At 41.6% G+C, this 15,446-nt stretch overlaps 1 protein-coding gene across 1 annotated transcript in view; it reads left to right on the forward strand.

Moving 5' to 3' along the window:
• Nucleotides 1-11,569, forward strand: part of syn2b (synapsin IIb) — a 78,422-nt gene extending 66,853 nt beyond the window's left edge. Inside the window, exons 6-13 of the mRNA XM_071895234.2 lie at nucleotides 224-286; nucleotides 1,665-1,807; nucleotides 2,064-2,138; nucleotides 3,070-3,172; nucleotides 6,048-6,224; nucleotides 6,615-6,681; nucleotides 9,908-10,808; nucleotides 11,416-11,569. Coding sequence (XP_071751335.2) covers nucleotides 224-286; nucleotides 1,665-1,807; nucleotides 2,064-2,138; nucleotides 3,070-3,172; nucleotides 6,048-6,224; nucleotides 6,615-6,681; nucleotides 9,908-10,808; nucleotides 11,416-11,569 — 1,683 coding nt within the window. The remainder of the gene's footprint in view (nucleotides 1-223; nucleotides 287-1,664; nucleotides 1,808-2,063; nucleotides 2,139-3,069; nucleotides 3,173-6,047; nucleotides 6,225-6,614; nucleotides 6,682-9,907; nucleotides 10,809-11,415) is intronic.
• Nucleotides 11,570-15,446: the final 3,877 nt, after the last annotated feature.

Raw genomic sequence — 15,446 nt, forward strand, 5'->3', positions numbered from 1 at the left:
AATTATTTGTTAAGATAGATAGTTTTTTTTTGCAGTTCCTGAGCCCTGAGGGCCAAAATATGTACAAGAACTTTATATCCAGGAATGGTGAGAAAGCAGTGAAGCCTGCTCTATTCAGCCACAATTTTTGACCATAGAAGGGCCTGTCCAAATTGTTGAAGAACAGCTGCGTTCATTCAGCATCATTCATCATTATTCATTTAGTTAACCTTTTCTCTTCCAGATTACCACACCAAGCTTTCCAGTGGTGGTGAAGATCGGACACGCCCACTCCGGAATGGGGAAGGTAATGTTGAATCACAGGGACGCTCCCTACCTCTTATAAAAATGACACATCTACTGTAAAAAACAAACAACCTAAATTTAAATAATTTACAATTTCCTATTGCATCTATAAATGGATGATTTCATCTAAAAGTACACGAGAGGCTTGGTTTTCTTAAATTTGTCAACTTCCAAGCACTGGTTGTAATCATGTGAAGCTGATGTCATCAAGCCCGGTTTGTCTGGTTTGACTGGAAGGGCCTTCATGCAATAGTCAAGTGCAGGAGAGGGCTGTGTGTTGGAGCACACCCATTAGACTGTTGCATCATTTGACAAATAGCAAGTGTGAGGTGCTTTAAAGACCCCATGAAACGGCATCTTTACTCTCTTGATTTGATGTATTTCATGTTGAAACAGGATGTTGGGGCAGGATATTTCAAAAGAGTTAACCAATGGAATATCAATCGGGGAGAGAAAGGTAGTTTTGTTTGATGGTATAGGGGTGGAGGGGTTCAAAAAGTGCTGATTTGCTGCTGGATTGTTCCAAAATCTGTGATGGTTTTACTGGTTGGAATTTATATTTACGCCTACTGGTGCAGCATGAGGTCACCATTAAAGATAGTCTGTTTCCCACAAAGTAAAAGTAATGGGAGGTCATTTCATGGGGACTTTAAAAATCCTATTTTTTTGACTAATATGAATTATAGAGCCAGTGTGGTCGGCATCATGAAGACCTATTACCATTAAATATCTCACCCTCCTGTGTTTGTCTCCTATCTGTCTTCCCTTCTCCTTTCATCCTTTCTCGATTTCAGCATATCTTCTTCCATTTTCTCTCAATCACTTTCTCCTCTCTCATTGTCCTGGTATTGATCAACTGTGTTAACATTTTCTGGGTGAAAATGGAGTGATGTGTTTATCCTTTTTTTGCTACTGCTCATCGATCCACCGCACTCATCGTCCCCCTGACTCGCTCTGCCTGATATTGTGTTACTGTTCTCTGTTTCCAGCTCTCCCTACATCTAGCTGGGCCTCTTATCAGCTGTGACCTTTTTGCCTGGCTCTATCCTACCGTCTTATCTCTCCTGCACTTGTATCTTACTACAGATGTAGCTTTTGTAGAAGTGCCACTTCTTAGCTGCTTGTTTCACTGCTGATGTTGCTTCCCCCCCTCCAAGAGGAATAGTTTGAAATCTGCAGTAATTCAGGATAACTGCAGCGTGACGGCACTTCTTCAATAGCTGCCACCGCGCTTGTTGGTGAAAGTGGACAATGTTACTCCCAAGACATTTATGATTGCCATTGCAGAGCCCACCACATCATCATTTCATCTCCCATCTCCCTCTCCTTAGTGACCCTTAATGTCAAATATATTTCTACTCTGTGTTATGCCTCTATAGGTGAAAGTGGACAATGTGAGCGACTTCCAGGACATTGCAAGTGTGGTGGCCATCACCCAGACCTACACCACTACAGAACCCTTTGTAGATGCCAAGTACGACATCAGAGTTCAGAAAATTGGCGCTGACTACAAAGCATACATGTACGTGTGTGTAGTTATTGTTCTTTTTTATTGGGGTCGAGGAAGGGCACGGTTTGGGGGAGCGAGTGTGTGTGTGCTTGTGTGCCGTTCGTGTGTGTGTGAGCGTGCCCATGTGTACAATATGTGTACATTTGTGTATTTGTGTAAATCTGTCTGCCTTTCTGCCTGTCCTTATCTGCATTTCTGATTTCTGTAAGCAAAGGTTCATGTTTACAATAATTATATGCATAATTTCCTTTTCTTTTCCCTTTCCCAGGCGGACATCCATCTCTGGTAATTGGAAGAGCAACACTGGATCTGCCATGTTGGAACAAGTAGCCATGACTGACAAGTGAGCGCTCCATCCACAATAGTAATGCACAGGCTGCCCCTGTGTCACACGTGTCATCCTTGGGTTACATGTCACAGCTAGTCACAATTTATTCACAGCAAATTGGTTCAACTGAATATAGTCTTCACACACAAGTACATGGAAACTAATTTATATTTTTGAGTGGACGAATGTGTATTTGCTTTAACGTGTATTCATGTGTATTCTGTGTATGTACAGATAGAGACAGAGGAAATTGAGCTACTGCAGGTTTGGTTTTTGATTTTGACAAGGCATATTAACAGCCCAGGGTGGCCCTTAGGCTGAGGCTAAGATATGGCCCAGGAGTCATTTTGGTACTACTTTGCCCAGGGCTAAAATGAGGATTAAAGTCAGAATTAGCAAAATTTTGAATGCCATTATGTGGAGTTATTTGGCTCATGGCTCTGAGCCCAGCCAGCCTGCAGCTATAAGGACTCTATAACAGGGTTAGTCCATAGCTAAATGCCCTGAGGAGTAGCATCTTCTCAGGCATACTGGGTTGAAGCATCTACTTGACAGACAAGTCAATATTAGTGATGAAGCAGTGTGCATGACAAAAACATAAGCAAAGACTAGTCAAGGAGCTCTAAGGCCAATTACTCAGTTTGTATAAGAAAATCCAAATACAGCTAATGGGTGACTTGGGTAAACAAGAGTGTGGAAGGCAGGCAAAATGCTGTTCCCATTTTCATAAAACAGAAAAAGGTTAGTTACTGACCATTTAATATTGTGTACTCACAAGGGAGATGCTAGCCTTTCTCACCCACCTCAAGTAACAACTTTAATACAGCACCAGAAATTTACTGTACATGTGATGTTGGGTCTTCCTTTCTGATAAACAGCTACAATGACTCTTATTAGACCTTTTATATGTACAAAGACAGTAGTCGTGTGTTTCTCTGTGTGCCAGGTATAAGCTGTGGGTCGACACCTGCTCAGAGATCTTTGGAGGGCTGGATATCTGTGCTGTCAAAGCCATCTGTGGCAAGGATGGTAATGACTACATTACCGAGGTGAGAGAAGGACATAAGGGATGGATGGATGGATGAACTTTTTGTGATCTTTTTTGTCTTTTTTAATACAATTTAAGTACAACTTAAGTACATATGACATACAATATTGAAAACCGTCTACGTACCCAGCTAATGTTAAAAGCAAACAAAGCAAATATATAATAAATCCTCTAAACAAACAAACTTTACAAACAAAATGTTACAGAACTCGAAAGAAATCATAGATGGGTGGATGAGTCAATTAATTCATAAAGCATTAAATCAAATAAAAAAGCAAACAGAAGCTCTACTTCCAATGCAGCAGTTTGCACAGCTGCCATAGTAAATGGGGAAATGTGTCACTGTATTTATTGACTCCCACCTATCATTTAAAATAATGTAACATGTTGGTGTCAGCCTGCAGGAGCCGTCTTCAGTAAGAATATTAATAAGGAGTCTTAATTTTAGCATGTCTGGCCTAATTTTGAAGTGCTAGGACCTTCGACTGTCTGGGAATAAATTATTTCACATAAAATCCAGTCTGATAACTACAGTCTGATTATATTCCAAGGTTAAGTATGGTTATTCCCTGTGGCCCCTCTCTTTCAGTATCTTTTTGTTTCATTTGTCTGTATGTGTGTGTATGTATGTGTCTGTATATCTCAACAACTGCTCTCTCACCTTTTGCTTTCAACTACCACATTCTCAGTCTTTGTATTTTCCTTTCACTCTCTTTCCCTCCCTCTTTCTTTCCAATAGTTTCTCAGCTTATGGGTTTCACGTTTCATAGAAGGCTTGACCACAATGGTAGTGCATAACACATAAATGTAGGAACGAACTTTGCTGTATTGATACATTTCCTCAACTCAAACCACATGACAAAAAAGTGGTTATGTCTCTCAAAATGGAAAATGTAGTCTACATATTCTGACCCCAGCCATCAACACTGAGACAGATCAAACATATTTATTCCAGTTTTGAAGGTAAATGATTATGACACATTATTCAGTTGGATTAAGAACAAAATACTTACTATGGCAGCTTGGCGAAAAGCCTTTCAGGTAGGTGGGAGATTTTGATTAAAATGAACAACAGTAACAGCAGTAAGGCATATGAATTCCTAACTAGGAAGAACAGATTCTTTATGCATCCACATGAATACAAATGTTCCCATACAACTTGAAATTTGAGAAAATTAGTCACTGTCCAGTAGGGTAGCCACTACCCACCAACCAGTCACTGTGGTGCCCAAGTGATGTGGTAAGATTGCTCAATTTCTACACATCCCACTCCTCTCCCACTTGCCTTGCTGCCAGAATGAAATACAGCACATTGGTGGTTTGATTGAATACCATAGTGGAGAAGATGTGAAAAACATGCCTTACTTTGAGCCATTTCCACTGGAAAATTGGTCTGGTTGCCACAATGATGCAGTAAAATTGTTGCCTGGATATCCATTCACATGGTTGTTGATCAAAAGACATATCCCCTGTCCCCGTCAGCCACAGTCTGGTTGCCGCAAAGATGAAACAGTTGAGTTATTGAAAATCTGCCCTTATGGTTGTCAGTGACTGGACTGATCCCATAGTTCACAAAGAAACAGAGTGTACAATAAATTCTCACTACTTGATCGCTAATTGAGCTGGAGAATACATTTGTTTATCTATTTATTCAGAAACACTGAGTGTGTGTGTGCGCGCGCGCGTGTGTGTGCATGCCCACATTTGTGCATGTGCATGCATGTCATTTGTGTGTGTGCATTTGTTTCTTCCTTTATAGTGATCAATTATCATCTTCCCCAAAACAAAACCAGCTTGTTGCCATGGGCATTTCACTTGAGAAAGCTCTTTCAGACTAGTTTGATGGTGGTCTGTCCCACATTGCCATGGAAATGTTCCCTTACTGTTTACTCTTATGGCCAAGTAGTAAGCCGATGAAGACTTCTCGTTTTTGTGTTGACAAATTTCTCTACTGCTGCTGGCTTTACCTGACAGTTATGAATGAGACTCAGGCTAGTGCAGGACGTGAAGGAAAATAAATTGCTTCAGGATCCATGCAGTGTTTCCCCAATTTGTCAAAAGGTTTCAGAACACTAAGCTCAGATGTCAGGGCCAGGATTTGAGCCTAGTTTTACACTTACAAAAGATTTTTCTCTGGAGATCTCTGTTGAAAAAGAGAACTTAAATGGATGTGTCACCCAGTTAAAAAATGTTCATGTACTTTATCATTTACAGCAAGGTGGCCCGCTTTGACAATAGCCTTCTTTCATTGTTAACTTGCTTTATGTTTTGGTTGTACCACCAGGGTAGATCCAGATCCTGATCCTATTAAATACATTTAAATAATATATTAACTGTTTGCTGGCTTCACAAGGAGGTGGGGCAGGCGTCACCCGCTATCTGCATTCACAGCAAGGACATGAGCGTGTCCAAAGAAATGGTTAAACATCACAATTTCATATTAAGAACTTAGGCTAATGCCCTTATTGTCATTATGGTTCACCTCTACTTTTCAATCAGAAACTCAATGTCATTCTGATTCAAAAATCAATTCTGTTAATGTATTAAATCTCACTTAACTAAACAAGTTCACAGAGAACACAAGCTTATTTACAGCAACAACCTTGGGGAGTATTTATTTTGTACCTGGGAGAAGAAGGTACAGTCCTAAACACACCTAGCAGCTGTTTAGCACAACTGTAGTCTTGCACTATTGATCGCTGTGATGTTACACTGGAGCAGATGGAGATTAAGTGCCTCACCTTTTGTTTGCTTCCCTGCACAGATTTTGTCAGCCAGTCTGGAGATTCAACCAACTACCTTCCGGTCACAACCTCACTTTTTTTAACCAGAAGGCAACCATTGTCTAACATGATGCCCATGTCCTGTTTGTCCAGGTTGTGGGTTCATCTATGCAGCTGATTGGTGACCACCAGGCGGAGGACAGGCAGCTGATCTTAGAGGTGGTGCTGGCTAAGATGAACCAAGCCCTGACCGCCAAGGCATCTGGTGCTGCCCGCTCGCCTGCCCGCTCCCCTCAGGGCCAGAAGCCCACCACTGCACAGCCCCAACAGGTAAAGGCTCCATATAATGTCTGATGACGCTTGAAATACATAGCCACACATAGCCTGGTAATTATACCGGTAAATATATAAGATGTGTAGTGTAGATCGCCCAAAATTCATAGCTATAATAGGCCTTGCACATCCAACATTTGCTTCAATTCTCCCTCTGTGTATGAAAAGGCAGAAGCAGGTTCTCAAAAAAGAACACCAGTATTAGTATACAAAGGTTTCTGCAGGGCGTTAATGCCTGTAGTATAATAACTTAATTGCAGCAGCCCTTCACAGTTCACTGCTGATGCCTCCTTGCTTGACCACAACTCCCATGTTTCCCTTTCTCTCCCACTTTCTCTCTGACTTTCTTCTTCTCTCTCTCTCTCTCTCCCTCCCTCTCTGTTTCAGAGTGCTGCCCTTAAAGAAGGAGTGGCGGATCCAAACAGGACCCCGGGCCAGCGGCCTCAACCTCAAGGTTGTCTGAACACTGTTCTCCCTTGTAATGCCAATGCTGCTGCTATAGGACCAAAGCAGGTCTAGGACACACTCTCTGAATGAATTATGGGAAAGTTCACACTCTCAGAAAGTTGAAGAGATCTTTCTAAAAGGAGTATCCACCATTTGACAAAATGTAACAGCTACTCTGTCCCCATTGAGTTATATATTTGATATGAATATATATATTTGAAGGTTAGTTAACTTAAAACATTTGCTTAAAATAAAAATTTTGAGGATTGAATTATCTTCATGTTGAAACATTTTGTAATGAATATAGTGTTTTCAACTCCTTGGAGCTCTATAGAATTTTTGAGTCTGAGATACAGTATGGACAAGAAACATGCAGTAAAAATCCCACATCCTAGTCAGAGGTATTAATCTTTTGAGGGAATATAGAGAAGCAATGTCCATCTTCATTGCCACAAACTATTGCACTGGTGCCATGGCTTTGATCGGGAATTTATGGTGATGATCATTCCAGTAATTTGAGTCTAAGAAAAGAAAAGTCCTACGCTGTCTAAGCTATGGCCTTGTCTCACTTTAACTCATGACCTTTGCTTGAATTAACAAGCAAATGTACAGTGCACTTGTGTTGATTTTAATTGCTGCCGTAGTTTCTGTGTTAGTGTGGTGATGTTTGTGCTCAGGGCTGTTGTGTTAAAACTAAATGTGCCTGCTGAAAGCAAAGGTAAAACAGCTTTTTACATGGTAAATGAACAAAGCCATTCTTGGAAGTGATTATTCTGCCTGTTTTTATCAAGGTGTGCATGCCTGTGGGTGCGCCTGTGTGTGTGTGTGTGTGTGTGTGTCTGTGTCTGTGTCTGTGTGCGTTTGCATGTTAATTATTGTTCATTATCTCTTTGATTCATTTTTTTCTTATTTTGCATGGATGTGGCAAATGCCAGTATCTCATGTGGTGTGTACTTATTAAGTATGTGCTGGTTGTTTTATGAATGCTGTGCCAGTGATTTGTTAAAGATTTACATGTGCCTACAGTGTAAAGATGTTGTCCTAATACTTCTATGGATGTGCAGATCAGATTACTGTGTAATTCATTTGAATCTTACATCAGAACAGCATTGCCTTGCCGAGATAATGATCCAACACTGTGAAGGATAATTGAATATTGGCAGACATGAGCTTATTTTGGTAACATAGATGGATATTTTGTTTATGATTTTTATGCATTCTTAAACAGAAAGTAGAATCATCTCTTCAGTGCGCTTGCTGCTCATGATCACTGTGTAAATTGAGTTTTGGTCAGCTCAGTTGGGTTTCTGTCTTGGTGATTAATGCTCTGCTTTTGATTCCATTTCCGTTTTATTCCAGCGTCTTTAAATCCAGTACTTTGTTATGGTGCGAACCTTTTCCTAGTAAACAATTGGTTTTCCCCTCTGTCAAGCAATAAAGCTCCCCCTGCAAGATCTGGATGCTTTATGAATAATTGTTTGGTTTGGTTTTTTGTTGTGTTGATCCTCTAAATTAACCTTCGTTGTTCTGTGTTGTGGTACCTGAGACAAGACAAAGTGACTTTATACGGTACACAGTACATATTTTTTCTTGGCAATTTCAAAACTTGGTTACATATTCAATGAAAAGTTGCAAAGAAAATAATCACCGTTTCTTTCTCTGCATGATCATACCTTATTTGCCTGGATCCAGCCCCTTGAATCACTGATGTTTGCTCTTATTCATATTCGCTCATCTCGCACACTTTTAAACATAGATTTGAATTACATGATCTGGCTACAGCTATCATTGAGGCTGCTTTCCTTAGTCGAAATCTGTCCTGATCAGTGCAAAGAGTTTGATATAATCTGCAATGACTGCTCTAGTCATCTGGGCCCATGTAAACACAGGTCAAAGGCATTGCTAGTTTGTTTGCCCACAGCGCTGCCCAGAAAATCTAAATCCAATCAGGTGCTCAATACCTGCATGACTGAACTGCCTCCTCAAAGAAAAAAGCCAGTAACAATGAAAATCCAAACTCTTATTGTAAACTAGCAAATATGAACAAAAAAAGCGTAAATCAGGGGGTTGCATCCAAGCAAATTTCTTATTGTGTCACCCTTTGAACATTCTGTTTTGTGTACAAATGGTATTTTCTTTGGTTTTTATGCGTCGTGAGTCCCAAGCAACCATTGGGATGCTTAATGACAAACACTGATAAAACGTAAGACTCATGGCCATTCAACTGCCATTCACTTGAGAAGAATGACTGTGTCTGAAAATGCCAGGGATGAATTTTCATGAGCTTTGTAGGAGTAAAATCATTTGACGGCAAAAAGAATATTTCATCAAAATGGACCCATTTCACATGTAATCGTAATCTAACAGCACTGAGTAATACATAGAATATACTTTCCAGACTGTCTTGAAAGAAAACCTTTTAAAGAGGGTACAGCACTTTACACTCACACTATAGTTTGCCAAAAATCTGCATCCAGAAACTAGATGAGCCTTGTGCTTGGATGATCTTTGTGCTTGGCAGAGCCATTGGAAACTCATCCCTGCTCAGTACCTTGCTGCTCAGCATGTATATTCACTTGATTCCTTTGTATTGCATGATGGGTTTCTTTGCTGCCTGTGTTTGAGTCATTGAATTGTCTGATATTCGTTCCCTCTCTCTCCTCTCCTCTTCTTGTTTCCTCTGCTCTCTCTCATTCTTATCCTTTACCCTCTCCCTTCCTCTCTTCTTCTCCTTTCATCACCATGCCACCCCCTCATGGTGGTACGAGTTGCTGTGCATGAAAGCAACCAACAAATAGCACATTAGGTTTAAACTTCACACCATTCTCTTAGCTGTTGATCTGCTACCCCCTACTGGTCATTATAATCCAAGCATTCAGGGCCTGCTCTGCCCCAGGCTGTACTTGAGACAGATGAGGTTCCCAAGTAGTTAGGACTTGACATGAATGTGAGAGGTCATTGAGTGAATGGGCATGTTTGGACCTTTGTTGCAAAGCTATCAAACTCATTACCTGTATCATGTTCTGCTTTGGTCTCTTGGTGAGTCTTAGAGATGCCTGGTTTGTCTAACTGGTACGCTGAAACAACAGGTGCTGGATTTAAAAAAAAGTTATTTCTTTAAATGTTCTTTCTCCTTTTGTGTTTTTGTTTTTTATATGTTTTGCCTTTCTATGTGTATTAAATAAGCATAGAATCATAGAATGTAATAGAACTGTCTTATTCAAATCCTCCAGGTGCACCAGTGAAATCGCAGAGTGTGGACCAAGCATCGGAGCCACCTAAGAGAGCATCTGAACCAGTACCAAAGCCCAGCCAGGCCCAAAAACCTAGTCAAGGTCAAGCTCAGAAACCGACCCAGTCTCAGAAGCCGAGCCCCATCCAGAAGGCTGCCTCTGTTACGAGGCCTCCAGTGCAGAGGCCTCCCCCAATGACGAGGGCACCATCAGTCACAAAACCGGCCCCAGGTTCTGCTTCCATCCCAGCCAAAGCTTCACCACCAACCCCTGTCCCAGCTAAAGCAACAACCGCAGCTCCAGGCTCTCCCCCGACCAAAGCGGCGGCCGCAGCTCCAGGTTCCCCCCCGACCAAAGCGGCGGCCGCAGCTCCAGGCTCCCCTGCAGCCTCAGCTCCAGCCCAGGCTCCTGCCCCAGCCTCTCCCCAAACCCCAGCCGCTACCACAGAGCAGCCCAAGCCCCAGCCTCAGGTCTCCCCATCCCCAGCTCCCGGCAAACCGAAAGAGCTGCCCCCCAAACCCACACCACCCGCAAAACCCATCCCTCCCGTACGCAGGAATTCCAAGCCGCAGCTCCAGCCAAAGCCGCAGACCCCGCCCCCACCCAAAGCCATTCCCAAACCCCAGCCCGATGCCCAAGCCCCAGCCCCAGCTCAGGCCCCCGATACCGCCTCAGCCCCTGCCCCGGCCCAGGTTCAATCCCCAGCCAGAGCTACCCCGTCCCCGCCTAAGGTCCAGTCTCCAGCTAAAGCTCCGCCCCAGGCAAAGCCGGCCTCCGCCTCCCCAGCCCCAGCCTCAAACCCTGAGCCCGTCCCAGCTGAAGCAGGTGAGGCCCCGGCTGAGGGCCAGCCCCCTGTGGAAGAACAGCCATCAGGCCAGCAAAAGACCCATCCTCTGCTGAAGTAAGGGCCGTATTATCAACACAGTGTTGATAATGCAAAGACGTGCATTTGAATGGACCGTACTATTGTCTTTAAGACATTATCAAATTAATGATCATTTTCCCTGTAACAAGATGTCTGTGTACAAGCATTCAATGTTTTGAAGACATAACGCAATTGCTAGCATCACTAAAATGTATAACTTTGCTAATATTGCTTTGTATAAATAACTTAATGGGACAGTCCAGACAGTTACCTGCTGAAACCGAGTGTAATCTATTTGTCATGTTTCTCAAGGACTGTTGTATTACAGTTTAATGAGGGTGTGTAACTTTGTGTCCCTCTTATGAGAATTTTCCCTATTTGTCTTGCCTCCTCCCTTCTCTCTCCTTTCATCAATCCCTAATCACTTACTTACTCTTTTTTCTCCCTTCGTCCCTCTCTCCCTTCCTTCCATCCCTCCTTCCTTCCATCTCCCCCTCCCCATTTCCTTTGTTTTTTCTCTTATCTTGCCCCCTCTTCACCTCCTTCCTTCCTCCCTCCTTCTTTCCCTCCCTCCCTTTCACCCCTGCCCTCCCGAATTCCTTCCCGTTCCTCCCTCTCTTTTTTCCTCTCCTTGCCTTCCCAGTAAGTCCCAGTCCCTGACCAATGCCTTCAACGCCTTCAGCGACTCCTCTTTCTTCCGCGGGGGCTCGAGCTCGGGGGGCGACGGCCAGGACGAGGCTAAGGCCGAGACCATTCGCAACCTCCGAAAGTCCTTCGCCAGCCTTTTCTCTGACTAGACACAGCCGAGCAGTAGTCAGCCCCCAAGTTGATTCGGCCCCTTCTACCATTGGCCAGTGATGACTTGATTGACATTTAATGTGAACCAGTCTGAGATTTAACTTTGTGTGTTAACTGTACTGTATTACCTCTGTCCCAGTCCCTCTTCTCAGACCCATATTCCTCCACCTCAGCTTCTCTGTGTGTAAGTATCAGTGAGGCCTGCTGAGTAGGATGTTCAGTGAACGGTTTTATGTCAGAGTAATGGATTTAAGGAGTTACGTCATTGAAATAGAATAGATTAGAATAGAATAGAATAGAATTGAGAAGAACTTTATTTTTCCCAGAAGACACTTCAGGAACACTTTCTGAAGTATATGAAAAGTAAAATATAATATTCATGAATACAGATAGAGCATATAGATATTTATATATATAACATATGTAATCATAACATATATAAATATGGAGATAAGCCAATATTTACTGCCAGAGGAGAAATTCCAGTAGCACTTTTAAATTAGCTTTTGTCAGTGACATAACTCTTTCATCCTATGGCTGGATTTATACAGATATTTGAAATAAAAATCTGACATTTGACATTTGATTTGGTGGTTTCCTCCCATGGTCATTTCACAGTGAAAAGATTTTGGTCAGTTAAGTGATAGAAAGTCAGTAAGTCAGTAAAAAATATTTATTTAAACTGTCTGTTGCTGTGTAAATCCAGTCTTTATGTCTCTGGTCCTTGGCTACTGACTGCTGTGCTCATCATTACCATACAGTAGCCCCCTTCGTCTAAAAGCCTTGAAGTGTGTTGTCGTGTGAGGGAGTTGGATATATGTATGTTCATCCGTGTTCAATTCTTATGCATGGCTCCTCCAAGTGGCTCAGTGTGACTTTTGGAGCAGAAGGGAGTTCTATCAGTGTTGAGTTTTGCCCTCCATTGCCTCTCTCTCTCTAGATGTTGTAGCCTTATTGTGAAGATGTTGTTTTCAATTCACAGCTAGATTTGTTAGCTGTGCAGACCTGGGTCGAGTACAACTTGAAATCCATTCGTGTTTGTTTTAGTCAACTTTGATTAAGTTTGTTGCACTTTTGGGGGCTTTTGGATTGGCCCTATTGTGCCAGACAAAATAAATCAATCCCAGCAAGTAATTGAATGCATTTCCAATAGTAACTGGACCCATGCCTGTAGCTGTGACTGGTGATTCTTGTTTCACCTCTGTGTAGATCTATCAGCAGTAGTGTGATTTGTTGATTATTCTCATAAAAAGACATTGAGACAGTAGTGCAATAACACCTCGACATGACTGTTGAGCGCTGTCACCCTATTATAACTATAAATATGATCATACATACAGGACCTCCATATCCTATCTTTTAAATACCTTACTCTTACTTTCCCTTTAAGGATCCTATTCAGTGGCGACTTTCCAGGCTGCCTTAATTGCAGTCAACAGCTGGATATCAGATTAATATGCCATATTAAGTTGTTGGTTTTTGTATTGTGGGATTATAAAACTGATGAGACTGAGGTTTAGGCAACCTGGAATGCACCCAGTATCTTGACTGGTCATTATCAATTAAGTTGTTGCGTTTCAGGTTTATATGTGTAAAAGAATCTCAGTGTCTCTAGCACTTACAGGACTGCATATCAACCCCCAGTTTATCCATTATCAATATCATGTTACAAGTAAATTATAACATATTGTATTGTATTTGTATGTATGTATGTATGTGTCATCTCAGGAGTTTATTTTTTGTAATATATCGATTGATTTATTTATTTTTTTGAGGCTCCATATTTACAGTACAATATATATTGTTCGGTTTGTATTGTGTTTTTATTTGTAACGCAATACTGCTTTGCATGACCTGGTGACTGATGATGTTTTTTCTGTACAGATAAAAGTTAATAAAGATGTGATTCCATCATTCCACTAATTCACTAAGTGAGATCCATGGTGATGGTGGCGTTTTTATTGTGACAAGTTTTGCTTTATTTGTTACAGCAAATAGTTACTTTTGATGCTAAAAACCAGCATACACTGTAAGACTGTCATGGAAAAGTATCAGATTAGTGACCTCAGGCCCTTATTGGCATTCCCTCAGCATACAAAAATTGTATCTGTTTTATTTGTCAGTGTTTTAGTACAAAGGTGTGCTTACCAGTGCTAATACCATTGACTGCAAGAAATGCATAGAAAATACATTTAAAATGACATCAGTGTTTCATTCATACAGTACACCCCTGTGTGTTTCTGCATCTGCACCAGTAAAGCAGGCTATTATATTTAATATTAATACCACAGTATCCTAGACAACAGTGTTATTAACACCATTCATCTGTATGCTTCAGCCTGGGGACCGCTGCTCAGAACAGAACAACTCAGCAGGTGAAAGATATCTACCCAAAGAAGTCACTGGAGCACATGGATCACTAATTCCGATTTAATGTAATAGGTTTAAGTCCTTGACCTATTAAATGAAATTTTAACCAGTGATCCGTGTTCTCCAGTGCCTTCTTTGGATAGATATCCAAAGACTTCCATATGTTATTGTTCATTGCACTCATCTCAGGCAACAGTCCAGACGAATTTGTCCACTTTTGAGCTGTAAAAATGAAAGATATTTTAAATATTCTTGATGGCCCCAAACTGGTCTCCAACCTGAGAGGTAAAATGTTATCAGTGCCTACCATCAGTCCCAAACACCTCAACAACTGCAAATTGAGGGAGCACAGATTCAGCACAATCTTCCACATTAGTAAAACATGGCTAAAAATTGTGTCCCTTGCATTAAGGAAGCCATCAGATTTTGTGATGTAAGTAAGTAATGTTGATCCAATAGGGAAATTCCCTTTTGACTTTTGACAGGAGTTCAGAGGTCAGGCTGAGTTACAGAGCAGCCCTGGGGCTGGTAGGGGCTCTGTATGTTGCTCGAGGACACTTCAGCAGGGCGGATGGTTGCCTAGACTTGAACCTGAATCATCCAGTTGAACCACTAGGCCACCTAGGGTGTCCATGATTTTGCAATCACAGACAGATTTTGATGGCTTCTGTGAGTGATGGTTGTGTTTTCTCCTCATTTCACTGCCAAGTCACTGACAGCTTCATCTGTTTCACAATATTTGCAGCATTCCATTATATCACCTCTCTGCCATCTTGTAGACATGCTTGTAATCAAATTACAGGTGTCAGTTATCAACTGGCAGGCATAGTAATGTAAATGATCAGTATGCGTGAAGGCATGCCAAATTCTTAGAATATTATTGAAAGTAAGAATATTAAAGTACCATGAATCTAAAGACAAGCATACACTGCAAAAATAAGGCCTGATCTGATCTGATTTCAAATTGCACGGATATTAAAATATTGAGATCTAAGTATGCAATCTAGCAAGTCCTGCAGTGTCAAGAAGCCCCTTTCAGGGATAGCATGAGAATCACTATCAAAGATTCAGGCCCAGTGATCTTTTGAGAGGTTTTGGGGTGTTGAACTATCTATTCCTGACCAGCAGATGGCACTGTATGCAGGTGGAAACATCACTAAATGCAGTATCTCTCATCTGCAGAGGTGTTTCATGTTGCTATCTGCTCGCACACGCGTGTGTGTGTGTGTGTGTGTGTGTGTGTGTGTGTGTGTGAGTGATTGTGTGGTTGTGTGGTTGCGTGCCCTTCCATCAAGGCATCTTTGCAAATGTTCAAAATAGAGCCATGAAACAAAAAAGTGTTCCAAAAGTGAATCAACATCCTCACTCTAATTGGCCTGCAGGGAGCGCTATACCAAATGTGAAAAGTGAAAATTGAAAAATATTTTCTAACATCCTGCATCCTCTAATCATGATACTTGGTACACAGATACAGAAAACCATCTCTCCCAAGGTCCAACAAAGTCT

The sequence above is a fragment of the Centroberyx gerrardi genome, chromosome 5 (assembly GCF_048128805.1).
Source record: "Centroberyx gerrardi isolate f3 chromosome 5, fCenGer3.hap1.cur.20231027, whole genome shotgun sequence".
NCBI classification, from domain to species: Eukaryota; Metazoa; Chordata; class Actinopteri; order Beryciformes; family Berycidae; genus Centroberyx; species Centroberyx gerrardi.